At 52.1% G+C, this 13,041-nt stretch overlaps 2 protein-coding genes across 7 annotated transcripts in view; one reads left to right on the top strand and one right to left on the bottom strand.

Moving 5' to 3' along the window:
- The window catches only part of Vangl2 (VANGL planar cell polarity protein 2), a 45,652-nt gene extending 34,548 nt beyond the window's left edge, over positions 1–11,104 (top strand). For all 6 annotated transcript variants that reach the window (XM_052737641.1, XM_052737639.1, XM_052737637.1 and 3 more), the window contains 6 exons: positions 32–152; positions 3,741–4,348; positions 5,116–5,252; positions 5,741–5,876; positions 9,586–9,817; positions 10,744–11,104. In XM_052737641.1, coding sequence (XP_052593601.1) covers positions 32–152; positions 3,741–4,348; positions 5,116–5,252; positions 5,741–5,876; positions 9,586–9,817; positions 10,744–11,004 — 1,495 coding nt within the window. In that variant the 3' untranslated portion in view covers positions 11,005–11,104. The remainder of the gene's footprint in view (positions 1–31; positions 153–3,740; positions 4,349–5,115; positions 5,253–5,740; positions 5,877–9,585; positions 9,818–10,743) is intronic.
- LOC128109527 (60S ribosomal protein L23a-like) lies at positions 1,729–3,095 on the bottom strand. Its single transcript, XM_052736681.1, has 2 exons — positions 3,027–3,095; positions 1,729–2,235 (listed from the first exon to the last, which is right to left on the bottom strand). Exons 1-2 carry the CDS (start codon positions 3,093–3,095, stop codon positions 1,729–1,731), a joined length of 576 nt encoding a protein of 191 aa, XP_052592641.1.
- Positions 11,105–13,041: the final 1,937 nt, after the last annotated feature.

The following is a 13,041-nucleotide window of genomic DNA, read 5'->3' as shown; positions in this document are numbered from 1 at the left end:
TCGTTCCTGTTTCTCTGGCTTCGTGCTGCAGGGACCGGCGGGACCGACACCGCTCTAAGAGCCGGGATGGGAGCCGTGGAGATAAATCGGTGACGATCCAGGCCCCAGGAGAGCCCCTGCTGGACAATGAGTCCACGAGGGGAGATGAGCGGGTGAGTACTGGGGATCAAGTGGTTTAAATCTGACATTTTCTGATCCCTGGGGGGGGGGGGGGGGGGGGGGGGAGGTGGGGGAGGTGGAGGCCCCGCTAGTCAAGGGAAGGGCTGAGATGGCTATCTGGTCTCCTAGGACAGATACAGGATCCAGAAGGGTATCTTTTTGTTTGTTTTTCAAGACAGGGTCTTTTTTTTTGTAACCCAGGCTAGCCTTGAACTCATTATGTAGCCCAGACTGGTCTTGGGGGTTTTGTTTGTTTGTTTTGTTTTGTTTTGTTTTGTTTTGTGGTGGTGGTTGTTGTTGTAAGACAGGGTCTTACAGTGTAGCCCTGGCTAGAGAACTCACAGAAATCCGTCTGTCCCTGTCCCCTGAGTGCTGGGATTAAAAGTGTGTGCCACTCTGCTTGGCCCCCAGACTGGTTTTAAAATGGAATCCTCCTGTCTCTGACTCCCAAATGTAGGGATTACGGGTGTGCACTACTATTCTTTTCCTTTGTTTAGTGTTCCAAGGTGGGGCCTTGTTGCAGTGGAATTCAGGGAGTTTTAGTGGAAACCCTTTTGGAGGTACTAGCTCCACCCTTTCTCAAGAGGCGGGAGGGGTTTAGCCGAGTAAGGAGCAAGGTCCCTGCCCCTCCACAGCTCCTGTCCGCCAGTCAGGCTGGTACAGGCTGGGGTAGGAGGGAGGGGGTCTTGGTGAGACGACCACCGTTTTCCCTCCAGTCTCAGGTTTACGCCCTCTGCTGTTAGCTTGTGGAACAGCATCGCCTAGGTCCTAGGGAAAAAGAAGAGGTTTTGGGAAGAGTCAATGGAGCCAGGGCAAGAGAGAAGAGGAGAGGCTGAGCAGTTAAGGGAGGTACCTTGGAAAAGAATTCTCCAGGACGGGGGCGCCATTGTGTCTGCCCTGACTTCTGGTTCATTGTATTCCCTGGGTCGAGAGGACAGTAGGCAGAACACAGTCCTGGAATTTAGGAGGGACAGGATTTGCAGTGACACTGAGCTTATCTTATTCCTGTACTTCCTTCCTGGGAGTATCTTAGGCAATGGAGACTCTTAGCTTCTTCTTCCTCAGGGGGATGTGGGGGACCTGTCTGGCATTGATAAGTCTTTTCTTTCCGTGATACCAGGCTTCATAGATTTTTGAAGTGATCTTGAGACATGTTTAGGTCACTGCCTGTTGGGGTGGGGTTCCCTAGGCCTTGATCCTTGAGAGGGTAGACAGTGTATCTGGGGTCACCGGGTGAGGGTGTGGTTCCAGTCCCACAGCCGACAGTGGCCGGCTCTTCTATTTTCTATATTCAGATCAGATTCTTCCTCCATCTGTGGGAGAGGAGATTTCTCAGTTCTCTAGTCACTGGCCCTTCCAGGCTACCCCAGGCTACCCCTTACACTGCACTGTGTGGCTCTGTCCTGTAGCCTGCATCCCCTGGGTTTCAGGGTATGATTTCCATATGTCCAGGCTGGAATGTCCTGGAAGTGAATTGTGGGTAACTGAAAGTCCTGGTGATCTTGGGACTTCCTTTTTTTTTTTTTTTATGGTGAAAAGTATATTTAGAATTAGCCAGCTGGACTCAGTTTAGATGATCCCAATTTTGTTGGCAACATCCAGAGCATCACAGTCAGGAGCCAACCAAACATACGCCTTCTTCTCTCCATCAGGCCTTATGAGGGTGTTGACTTTGGCCACATCAGTGTCATAGAGTGTCTTCCCAGCCTGTTTGATCCGGTGCTTGTTGCCCTTGACATCCACAATGAACACAAGTGTGTTGTTGTCTTCTATCTTCTTCATGGCTGACTCAGTGGTCAGGGGGAATTTGATGATGGCATAGTGGTCGAGCTTGTTTCTCCTGGGCAAGCTCTTTCGAGGATATTTAGGCTGCCTCCGGAGCCGCAGGGTCTTGGGCCACCGGAACGTGGGTGACGTGCGGATCTTCTTCTTTTTGTGGCTGTGGACGCCTTTCAGCACCGCCTTCTCCGCGTTCAAGGCCTTCACTTTGGCTTCGGCCTTGGGAGGGCCAGGAGCTTCCTTCTTCGCTTTTGGCGCCGTCTTGGCGGAAAGCGGGACTTCTTTATAAGATGGTCTCTAGCCACTGCAGAGAGACAGGTTTGGGCGGATCACACTCTGAAGGGCGCCTGAGGAGCCCAGCCTGTCCACTGCTTATCCTCCACAGACCCTATACCCTGGTAATTCAGATGGCCACCCAGCAGAGCTAGCCTCATAGAGACCCACGGTGATCCTGAGTCTACAACCTGTTTCCCATATCCTGTGTAGGTCATTCGCTGGTCTTCCTGTCTCCTCTTCTCCCTTAGTGAGGAAGCTGTAGCAGCTCCTCATGGCTGGAGGATGGATGACTGTTTAAAAAGACCAGGTCTCATTTAGTTCAGGCTGGCCTCTAATCTTTCTTCCCCCACCTCCCTCCCCAAGTGCTAGGATTACAGGCATGTAAAAGCCTCTGGCTTCCCCCCCCACCCCCTCCTTGAGATTGTCTTCTTCTGTGGCCCAGGCTAATCTTGAACTCACACGAATCCTCCTGCTTCGACCTCCTGTGTACTGGGATCATAGTCACACGTTACCTCACTTGACTGGGATAGATGTCTGTTGCTTAGCCTGGCCCTACCACGTGGCCTTCACAAGGGGCGTCTGGCTTCCCCTTCCTGGGCACTCTGCTCTCTGCCCCTGCACGTGGATCCTCGGCTCTTTGAATCTCTGCCCTGTCCATCTGTCTTTGGCTTGTGTTGAAATCATGGATTTCTGCGCAAGCTGGAAGAAACTTAGGAGAGCCCTAAGTTGAAACAGTTCATGGGCGTCTTGTTTAAGTGCGGACTGTGCAGGCTTAGTAATGTGGGGTGGGCCTGTGGTTCTGCGTTTCTCACAGGCTCCCGAGTGATTTCCACGCTGCCGGTCCACAGAGTGCATTCTGACGAGCAGCCCCCAGGGATCATTTAGTTCAGAGTTCCCAATCTTGGCTGAACATTATAATCATCTTGGGAGCCTTTAAAAAAAAAAAAAGGTTGACAAGCAGATCTCACTTTGCATAATTGGTATGTTTTCCAAGCTCCCTGGGTGATTCTAATGTGTGTGGCTGGGGTTGGGAACCACTAATTCAGATGGGCTTTTTGCATGTCACCTGCTGCTGGGGGTCAGCTCGGGGGCCTGTCACTCTCTGGAAAAGAGCGTCTGTTTTGCCTTGGCAAGCCTGTCCTTGGGTCACTGTCACTGCCCAAGCTATTCTTTTGGCAGTGGTCCTGCGCTCCGTTTTCCTGGGGGTCGTCACCGCGCACGCGGCGTTTTCCTCTCTGATCTCCGTGCAGCTCCCCAGGGACTTGAGTTTCAGATTGCAGTTTCTGCAGAGACGAGATGGGCACACGGTGGGGCTCAGTGAGCTCTCTGATGACTGCGTGTGTGTGTGTGTGTGTGTGTGTGTGTGTGTGTGTGTGTGTGTGTGTGTGTGTGTGGTGGTGACCTCCCGTCTTCTTCCCGCAGTGCCCTCTCCCGCCTGCGCCTCTGCCTCCTCTGCTCACCCTTCCCACGCGCGCCTCTGCCTCCTCTGCTCACCCTTCTCTCTTCACCCCCCTTCCCGACTGTAGGACGACAACTGGGGAGAAACAACCACGGTAGTCACAGGCACCTCTGAGCACAGCATCTCCCACGATGACCTCACCCGCATCGCCAAGGACATGGAGGACAGCGTCCCGCTGGATTGTTCGCGCCACTTGGGCGTGGCGGCAGGGGCCTCTCTGGCGCTGCTCTCTTTCCTCACCCCGCTGGCTTTCCTGCTTCTGCCTCCACTGCTGTGGCGGGAGGAGCTGGAGCCGTGTGGGACGGCCTGTGAGGGCCTCTTCATCTCCGTGGCCTTCAAGCTGCTCATCCTGCTGCTGGGCAGCTGGGCTCTGTTCTTCCGCCGGCCCAAGGCCTCGCTGCCCCGAGTCTTCGTGCTGCGCGCCTTGCTCATGGTGCTCGTCTTCCTGCTGGTTATCTCCTACTGGCTCTTCTATGGGGTGCGCATCTTGGATGCCCGGGAGCGCAGCTACCAGGGCGTGGTGCAGTTTGCTGTTTCGCTAGTGGATGCCCTGCTCTTCGTGCACTACCTGGCTGTCGTGCTGCTGGAGCTACGCCAGCTCCAGCCCCAGTTCACGCTCAAGGTCGTGCGATCGACAGATGGGGCCAGCCGCTTCTACAATGTCGGCCATCTCAGGTAGGAGTGCGCGGCAGCAGGTGGGACTTGCTGAGGACAAAGAGGAGACCTTGACAGGGATTGGGCGGGAGGGAGGGTGTGGTGGTGGTGGGGACAGTAAGTGATGGGTTAGAAGGGGCTGGGTGGAAGGGAGTTTGCACACAGCAAGAGAGTTCAGTGGTATTTTCAGCCTAACAGCAAAGCCATACGTAGGATTGTGGGCAAGATGCCGGTGGGAGTTGTGAGCTCAGGAGTGAAAGGCAATTCAAAATCAGGTATCTTAGAGGAGGATGGACCAAAGGGGAGAGAGGTCCAAACAGAAGGTTTCTAACCTTTTCTTGGAGGCCCAGCTTCCCGTGAGTAGTCAGTGACTGCTACTGAGATGAGCTGGCCAGAGGATGGACCGGCAGAGGGAGAGATAGAAAGTCACCTCCCACCAGGCTTGTGGGCAGGATGTCTCCCTCCCTCCCCTTGGCTGTGCAGAGCATCAGTGGCACCTCCCAGGTCCTGTCAGTAACCTTGGGAGAATGTTGGAGGGGGTTGAGGAGATCTTTGGCTGGGGCCCTTTTACCTCTGGGCTTCAGCATGGTAGGAAATGACTAGCAGGCCCAGCCTGGGGCAAGGTTAGGGACCTGGTAAGTAGACCTCAGGCTTGAGCCAGGCTTCCTGGAAGCAGCTTGTCCCTGTCATGTGTCCTCTCCAGCCCTGCCGACCTGCCCTGATGTGTCCCTTCCCCTGCGCCCCTTGTCTGTCCCTCCTCCCCCCACCTCCTGCCGTCTCCCCAACAGCATCCAGCGAGTGGCAGTGTGGATCCTGGAGAAGTATTACCATGACTTCCCTGTCTACAACCCCGCCCTCCTCAACCTGCCCAAGTCCGTCCTGGCCAAGAAAGTGTCTGGCTTCAAGGTGTATTCTCTCGGAGAGGGTGAGCGGCCCTGCTCCTCCGCCCCTCCTGGCCTCTCCCTAAGCAGGACTCCACGATACTTCCCGTGCCTTTTCCTTTCTCTGGCCTGTGTCCCAGCCCTCTCTCTCTGTTCTGTCATTTCCCTTGACTTCAGGTAGCTAGCTGGTCTTAGCTGCTGATCCTTTTTTACGCCACGGTGTGGCCCCCGGTTTAGTGCCTGCTGTCTTCTCACAGCCCTGGTCTCTACCCTTTGGCCCTGAGCTGCAAAGCTTCCTGCAGCAGGAGGCTTCTGTGCAGGACTCCTGCCCTTCCGATGCCTTCCTGGTTGCTTCCCTGCCGTTTCTCCCAGAGGTGGCCAGGAGGGCTGGGACTGGGAGGTGGTGGGGACACATCCTCTGGATGTGCCAGGCCATTTTCCCAGAGCTCCAACGACGTGCAGAGGGCTGCACTCTTTTTTTTCTTTTTCTTTTTTCTTTTTTGACCATCTCCTCTGTCCTGATCCTGTGTAGAGAACAGCACCAATAACTCCACTGGCCAGTCAAGGGCTGTGATCGCGGCAGCGGCGCGGAGGCGGGACAACAGCCACAACGAGTATTACTATGAGGAGGCCGAGCATGAGCGCAGAGTGCGGAAGCGCAGGGCCAGGTGGGTACCCGCGGTGTGAGTTCAGGGCTTGGTGAGTACCTGAGGGAGGGCAAGAGCCAATAGAATGGGGGGGACGGCGGCGGTGCCTATGCGGTGAACTGGGGAGAGGAAGCCCAAGAGGCGCTTATACCTGCCCGAAATGGAAGAGGGATGATACAAGTTTTGCGTATTCGTTTTCTGCGTATTCGTTTTCTAGCGCTTCCGTGGCTGATTACCACAGACTCAGCAGCGTTAAAACAGCACGTTTGTTATTGCTCTGTTCCACGGGTCAGGTTCAGGTTGGCTGGGCCATCTGCTTGGACCTTGAAGGCTAAAAGGACCTCGAAGGCTAAAATCTGTACAACTCTCATCCGAGCCCGGGCTTCTCTTCCAAGCTCCCTGGCTTTTGATGGAATCATTTCATGTCATGCTTCCCCACAGTTTCCAGCTTTTTCTAACAGGAGCCTGCTCTTTCTGACTTTTGCTACCTACAGGGAAGACTGGTTTTCAGGCCCCAAAGGATATATATAATATATATATATATAATATATATATTATATATATATTATATATATATATATTTATTTATTCATTTTTTTGTGTGTGTGTGCACACATGTGCGCGCATGTATGTGGAGGCCAGAGGACAACCTGGGCTATTGTTCCTCAGGTGTCATCCGCTTGGTGTTTTGAGATGGTCTCTTCATTGCTCTGGAGCTCACCAAGTAGGTTAGACTAAGCTGGCTGGCCCCCAAGTCCCAGGAATCCGCCGGTCTCTGCTTCCCTGGTGCTGGGATTAAAAGTACAGGCCATTGTACTTCGATCTTTTTGTTGTTGTTGTTGTTGTTTGTTTTGAGACAGGGTCTTACTATGTAACCCTGGCTGTCCTGGAACTTACTAGGTAGCTCAGGTTGGCCTCAAACTCATAGAGATCTTGGTCCTCTCAAGAGCTGGGATTAAAGGTGTGTGTCCCACCACGCCTGGCCTCTTCGGGTTAATTCTTAAACCCTGTCTTTAATTTTCCCTTTGTCGTAAGAACTTAAATTGTACCCGAAGACTCTTTTCTCAATGCCTGCTGTTACCAGGTTCCACCTGGAGCTTCCCGGATTTCACTGGAGAAAAGAGGAGCAGAAATACGGGGCTAGAACATCCACCCTGCCCTCTCCCCACTTTCCTTATCTAGGTGTCGGGGGCAGAGAGACAGCCCCGTCTTGTCCCCTGGAGGACGAAGACCACCGGTTCTAATTCTGTGACATTTCCTGTTGTTGGAAAGAAACCAGTGATGGCCCCTTTGCCATTTCCCCCTGACTAGGCTCTTGGATATCATGGCCTGCCTCTGTCACTCCTGGCGCATGGGTTTATTTCCTCTTCTGTTACCTTGCTGGTAGCTGGTAGGAAACTTAGGTTCACCTGAAACATAAAGATCTTTTCAGAAGAAACTCTACTAATGGAGGCAAAAGGATGCACAGAAACAGGACATGCAGACAGATGGCATGTACTAGCCCGGAGTCCCATCCTCAGCTCGTTGAAGGTCCTGAGGTGCCTGGGTTCTTGGCTATAGGCCTCACATCCATTCTTTTTTTTTTTTTTTTTTTTTTTTTTTTTTTTTAAGATTTATTTATTTATTGCGTATACAGCATGTGTCCCTGCAGGCCAGAAGGGGGCACCAGATCTCGTTACAGATGGTTGTGAGCCACCATGTGCTTGCTGGGAATTGAACTCAGGACCTCTGGAAGAGCAGTCAGTGCTCTTAACCTCTGAGCCACCTCTCCAGTCCCCTCACATCCATTCTTATCCCGTCTCTTGAGGCCAGTCCTGCTCTTAGGTCGGTGGGTTTTATTTTGGGTTTTGGACTTAGAGTGCAGAACACCTTCTCACTGTCCTCAGCTCTTACCACCTCGTGGTCACAGTTCCTTCAGTCTTTCTTCATCGACTTGAATCTAGTTTGAGTTCCTTAAAAACCTGTGTTTTTGAACAAGTGGTGTGTGGGTTTGTGTGGCTCTGTGCTGTTAGTGTAAATGGACTTTTTTTTTTTTTTTTTGAGATAAAGTCATCTGTGTAGCCTTGGCTGGCCTCGAACTCGTTATGCAGACGGGCTGACCTCGAACTCGTACACGTCCTCCTCCCGCTAAACTGACTTCTTTCTTCTTCCTCTTTAATGTGTTGTGCGGTTCACCCATGTGCTCTGTATGTCCCTCTCGTCACGTGTTACTGCTGCACGGTAGTTCACAGAATGCCCCTGACTTCCTATCCAGTGTTGGGATTATAGTTATCTTCCATTTTGATGAAGAAGCATCTTACTAAGGTTTTATTATTAATTTTTAAAAATAAAAAAATTATTTTATGTGTATTATTGTTTTGCCTGCAGGTATCTGTACTGTGTGTGTGTGCCTGATGCCCAGGGAGGTAGAAAAGGGCATGGGATCCCTTGGACCTGGAGTTACATACAGCTGTGAACTGTCATGTGGGTGGGTGCTAGGAACGGAACCTGGGTCCTCTGCAGGAGCAGCTGGTGCTCTTAACCACTGAGCCCTCTCTCCAGCCCCTTCTTAATGTTTAGTTTGTATCTCTGCTTGCCTAGTGTCTTTCGGATTTCATATGAATCTTTTACTGCTTTGGTCTGATTGTATTTGAATGTACTTAGTTTTTTGAGACCGAGTCTCGCTAAGTAGACCATCCTGGTCTGGAACCTGTGATTCTCCGGCCTCTGCTTACCAAGTGCTGGGATTATAGGAATGTGTCATCATTCCTGGCTCCTTTGCCCACTAAAAAAAACAAAAACAAAAACAACAACAAAAAAACCCCATTACGTTTATTTATTTATGTGTCCGTGTAGCCATGCGCACTTCAGAGTTCACCTGGAGGCTCAAGGACAGCGTCTGGTGTGGTTTTCCTTCTTGCACCATGTAGGTCCAGGGTGTAGAACTCAGGTTGTCGCGCTTGGTGGCAAGTCCCTTTCCCTGCTGAACTATCTGCTCCACCTCCTCTTTTATTCCTTATTTTTTAAAGGTCCTTACCCCTTCCTTCCTGATTCGTAGTGAATTCTTTGTGTGATGCCAGTTCTTGGTTGACTTTAGCTGCTGCAGGTATCTCCCCCGCGCCACCCCCGCAGCCCCCAGTCAGGTGTCAGCATTGCCTCTGCTACTGTGGCTGAATAGAAATGTCATTTCCAGGGCGAGGAGTAAAGCCGGATGACCTGAGTTCAATTCCCAGAATCCGTATGTTGGAGAGAGAGAAGGGATTTCTCAAACCTCCACAGAAGGCATGTGTATGCCCACACACACACATAAATAACTTTAATAGTAATAATAAATAATAATAATGATGATGATAATGATATGACGGTAATTTGCCATTTCCCTTTACTCATATCTATTATTTTTTATGTAGTGTGGTGTGGTGTGGAGTCTTTTCCTTGGGTCTGTCGGGATACTCGGCCTTTTTGGTAGCGTAGTTCTAGGTGTCTTTCCGGATTTGATGCTAGGCCTGTTCACTTTAAGTCCCTAGTCTGAGTCCACTGAGTTCTACAACTGTTTCTTGTTGCCCGTGAGGAAAACACCGCTCCCATCTCTTAATCCCCAGGCACTTGGCTCCAAGTAGGCTTCTGTTACTTCAGGGAGAGCAGAGAGGCCTGACCTCCCTCTGAGGGCTGCAGCCAGCAGCAGCAGTCTGGTGGGTAAGAGGGTAGAGTGAGCGGTGGGCATCTGGTCCAGATACTGCCTGTCCCCTAGGCTCGTGGTGGCGGTGGAGGAGGCCTTCACTCACATTAAGCGGCTGCAGGAAGAGGAGCAGAAGAACCCCAGGGAGGTGATGGATCCCCGGGAAGCAGCCCAAGCCATCTTTGCGTCCATGGCCCGTGCCATGCAGAAGTACCTCCGCACCACCAAGCAGCAGCCTTACCACACCATGGAGAGCATCCTGCAGCACCTGGAGTTCTGCATCACTCACGACATGACACCCAAGGTAGGCCTGCTGCTCCGCGGCCTTCCTCCGCGTCCACCTTCTAGTTCTTTGGGTTGGTGGCCGCCGTGTCCCCTGCGTCTCTCCTCACTCACCTTCCCTCTCGTGGGCCCACCCTCACCTCTTCTCTGTAACCTCTTTTCTCGTCCCCACCCCGTCCATCCTGTCTGTGTGGAGCCGAGGAGGCGAGGGCAGGCTTCTGAACCGTTTGAGGGGATGTCAGAGGCCTGTTTCTCAGCTTCAGAAGGCTCTGGAATGTTGTCTGCATTCCGAGTCTCACCTTGCCCTTCCTGTCCCCTTCACCCCCGAAGTGAGCTTTTGCCTGGGCTTACTGTTAGCTGTGGGCGACCTCCACCCAGTTGCCAGCTTCCTAGAATGGCTTTCGCGGATCGAGCCTTCTTTGCTGAGCGGGTGATAAAGAGGCTGGGAATGGAGCTCAGTGCTAGATCAGGCCTGAGCTCCTGATTTTAATGTACACACACACACACACACACACACACACACACACACACACACACAGTTGCACTTGAATCTTGCCTTGGCCCACATCCCTCTGAGTGCAGACCTATGTGGCTCTAATCATATAACCTGTATGGAAGGGAAGGAAGACAGAAGGAAGGAAGAGGGTTGAGCTGCCCCGGGCACGGCCTGGTGCAAGGAACAGAGTAAAGGATGGGAGAGAATTCTGGTCCTGACTGGAGCTATATCACTATATTCTGTGCATGCCCTCCTCCTCGTCTATACATCAAGCTCCCCTCAGGCCCTCTTCTGCTCTCGCAGTTGAAGATACTTGTTCATGTGTGTAGAATGAGCTCCAGAGCCTCTTGGCTATCCTTGAAAGCTGTGTGTTGTCAGAGGATGAAGGGTGGGTGGGTGGATGGGTGGGTGGGTGGGTGAGATGCCCAGGCAGTGTCTTCTCCCCTCCTCAGGCCTTCCTGGAGCGATATTTGGCAGCTGGACCCACCATCCAGTACCACAAGGAACGTTGGCTGGCCAAACAGTGGACCTTGGTGAGCGAGGAGCCGGTGACCAATGGGCTTAAGGACGGCATCGTTTTCCTCTTAAAACGCCAGGACTTCAGCCTGGTGGTGAGCACCAAGAAGGTGCCGTTCTTCAAACTCTCTGAGGAATTTGTGGATCCCAAGTCACATAAGTTTGTCATGCGGCTGCAGTCGGAGACCTCCGTGTGACTTTGCAACAGCAGGGGAGGGGGACATGGGGGTTCCTGCGGAGTGGGGAGTGGCTTGGATCTCTGGCCCTGTCACGTTTCTGCCACCCTCCTTCCTCTTGCTCTTGCTTTTTTTTTTTTTTTTTTTTTTTTTTTTTTACTTGAATTAACTTATCCTGTATCGGGTCTCCACCCCTCTTCCTCAGTTTCCCCATGTAAATCTGGAGAGACCACCTTGCTTTAACAATATCTGGGAACCACCCTGCCCCCGCCCCCCAAGTTTGTATCACTCCAGGCTCTGCAGGAAACAGTGCCTCCTACCCCGTTCTTCCCCTGGGTGGAAGTCCCTCCTCAAAGGGCGCGCGCAGGGCCTTCTTGATTGTACCCTAACCCTGAGCTCCCACTTAACAGACCTAAGTTCTTAGAGCCCCGCTCTTCAGTGGCCCCTAATAGGGGTTCTCTGGGGGGGGCCCAGCTTTGACCCCAGAGACCCGTGGTGCCAAACTCCTGCGGGACAGCAGCTAGCCCTATTCCCTGTCCCCACCCGTAGCCCTGAGTCCCTGGGCAAGGATGCACCCGTGACAGTAGTCCCAGAGTTAGGAATCTCCCTGCAGTGCCACTTGCTTCCCACTGTTCCAGCTGTACTTTCCTGGTCCACACACACACACCACACACACACAGAACAAGCGGGGAGCCCCATCTGCCACCCAGGAGTCTTCACTGCTATTTCTGACCTGTGTGATCACGTGAACATAGGCAAACTGAGGTGGAACCTTTTTGACCACTTGACCAGGGCTGTGGGGGAGGTCCAGTATTTCTGTTTCGGACAACTCCTGAGGGGAAGGGCGGGATAGACCCCTGAAGTTGGAGAGACCCTTGTCATTGACCCCCATCCCTCTGAACCCACTGACCCTTACCCCTCTCCGCTGTTCATTCCCACCCTTACCTGTGAAGGATGCATGTCAACTTCTGTAGGGACTTTATGACATGCAGACCCTGACCAACCCTATGGTTGGTTTTAAGACATTTTTCTTTTCTGCACCAGCTACCCCAGTCCTGTTGACTTGCAGCTCTAGAGACCTGTGGCCTCGTCTCTTCTTAGGGGAGGGGCCAGCAGCTCCTTCTCATCCCCTGCCTTAAGTCCAGTTCTTTGCCTCAGGGGTCTCTTTTCCATGGCCTTCCAGGGTCCCATCCTCTTCTCTCCCTGCCTCTCTTTCTAGGCTCTATATTGGGGCAAGGGACCAGGATTCCTGCCTTTTGTGGGTCTTAGCTCCTCACCCCATTTTAACTAACAGCCTTTGCACCGAATCTGACTCTCAGTAATTTAAAGCTCATTTTGAGCAGGATTCACTAACCCTCAAATGGATATTTTTCAGAGCAAATTTGAGCCTTTAAATTAGATGCCTTTAAATCATTTTTTATCACAAGGAATAGAAATAGAAAATACCCACATCCATCCTTCCGGCATCCATGTGGAGGATGGTTCTGATGGCTGGGATGGAGCAGTGCTCCTGGGCCACTTCTCTAAACAACTCCCAAAGCCCCTGCATAGGTCCTTCACTTCCCTGGAAATTTTGCTGGCATTTTCTGTGCAAAGCACAAACTGAGATGAGGTACCCATTGATCCCGCTATGAGGCTGTGGGATCCACAGCCCACCCACCCCTTACAAAGGGGCTCATCCATTAGTGCTTACTTTATTCCCACAGGGATGGGCTTTTGGAGCTGACTTAGGCAGGGCCTCGGGGTTAACCTCCAGGCTGTGGTAGAGGTTCCTGGATAGACTCCAGTGAAATTAGTTTGTACTTGGGTCATGGGAAGGTATCTTTTCTTTAAAAAAAAAAAAAATCAGGTTTCAGAGGAGTCCTTTTTGGGTCACATAAATACCTCACTATCCTGGAAAGCAGAGCCTGGATGGTGATTGGGGTCGCTGCCTTTGTGGGCAAGAATGGGGTGTGGTGTTGGTTTGAGCAGTGGGTGGGGGAGGGCAGAAGGAAAATGTTTGGGATCTTAGTTGATGCCCTAGGTTAGGGGCACAGGAGTGTTTATTTTAAGAACCTG

The sequence above is a fragment of the Peromyscus californicus genome, unplaced genomic scaffold (genome assembly GCF_007827085.1).
Source record: "Peromyscus californicus insignis strain IS unplaced genomic scaffold, ASM782708v3 Scaffold_14__1_contigs__length_90479793_seg_2, whole genome shotgun sequence".
In the NCBI taxonomy this organism is placed as follows: domain Eukaryota; kingdom Metazoa; phylum Chordata; class Mammalia; order Rodentia; family Cricetidae; genus Peromyscus; species Peromyscus californicus.
The sequence above is the reverse complement of the archived record's forward strand: the minus strand, read 5'-3'. Positions and strand labels throughout refer to the sequence as shown.

What these genes read in the sequence shown, in the direction of transcription:
- LOC128109527 (XM_052736681.1), bottom strand. Translation starts at nt 3,095, where the DNA reads ATGATCCCTGGGGGCTGCTCGTCAGAATGCACTCTGTGGACCGGCAGC. An exon ending in TGGAAATCACTCGGGAGCCT is followed by an intron (nt 2,236 to 3,026) that starts GTGAGAAACGCA and finishes TGCAGTGGCTAG; the next exon opens with AGACCATCTTATAAAGAAGT.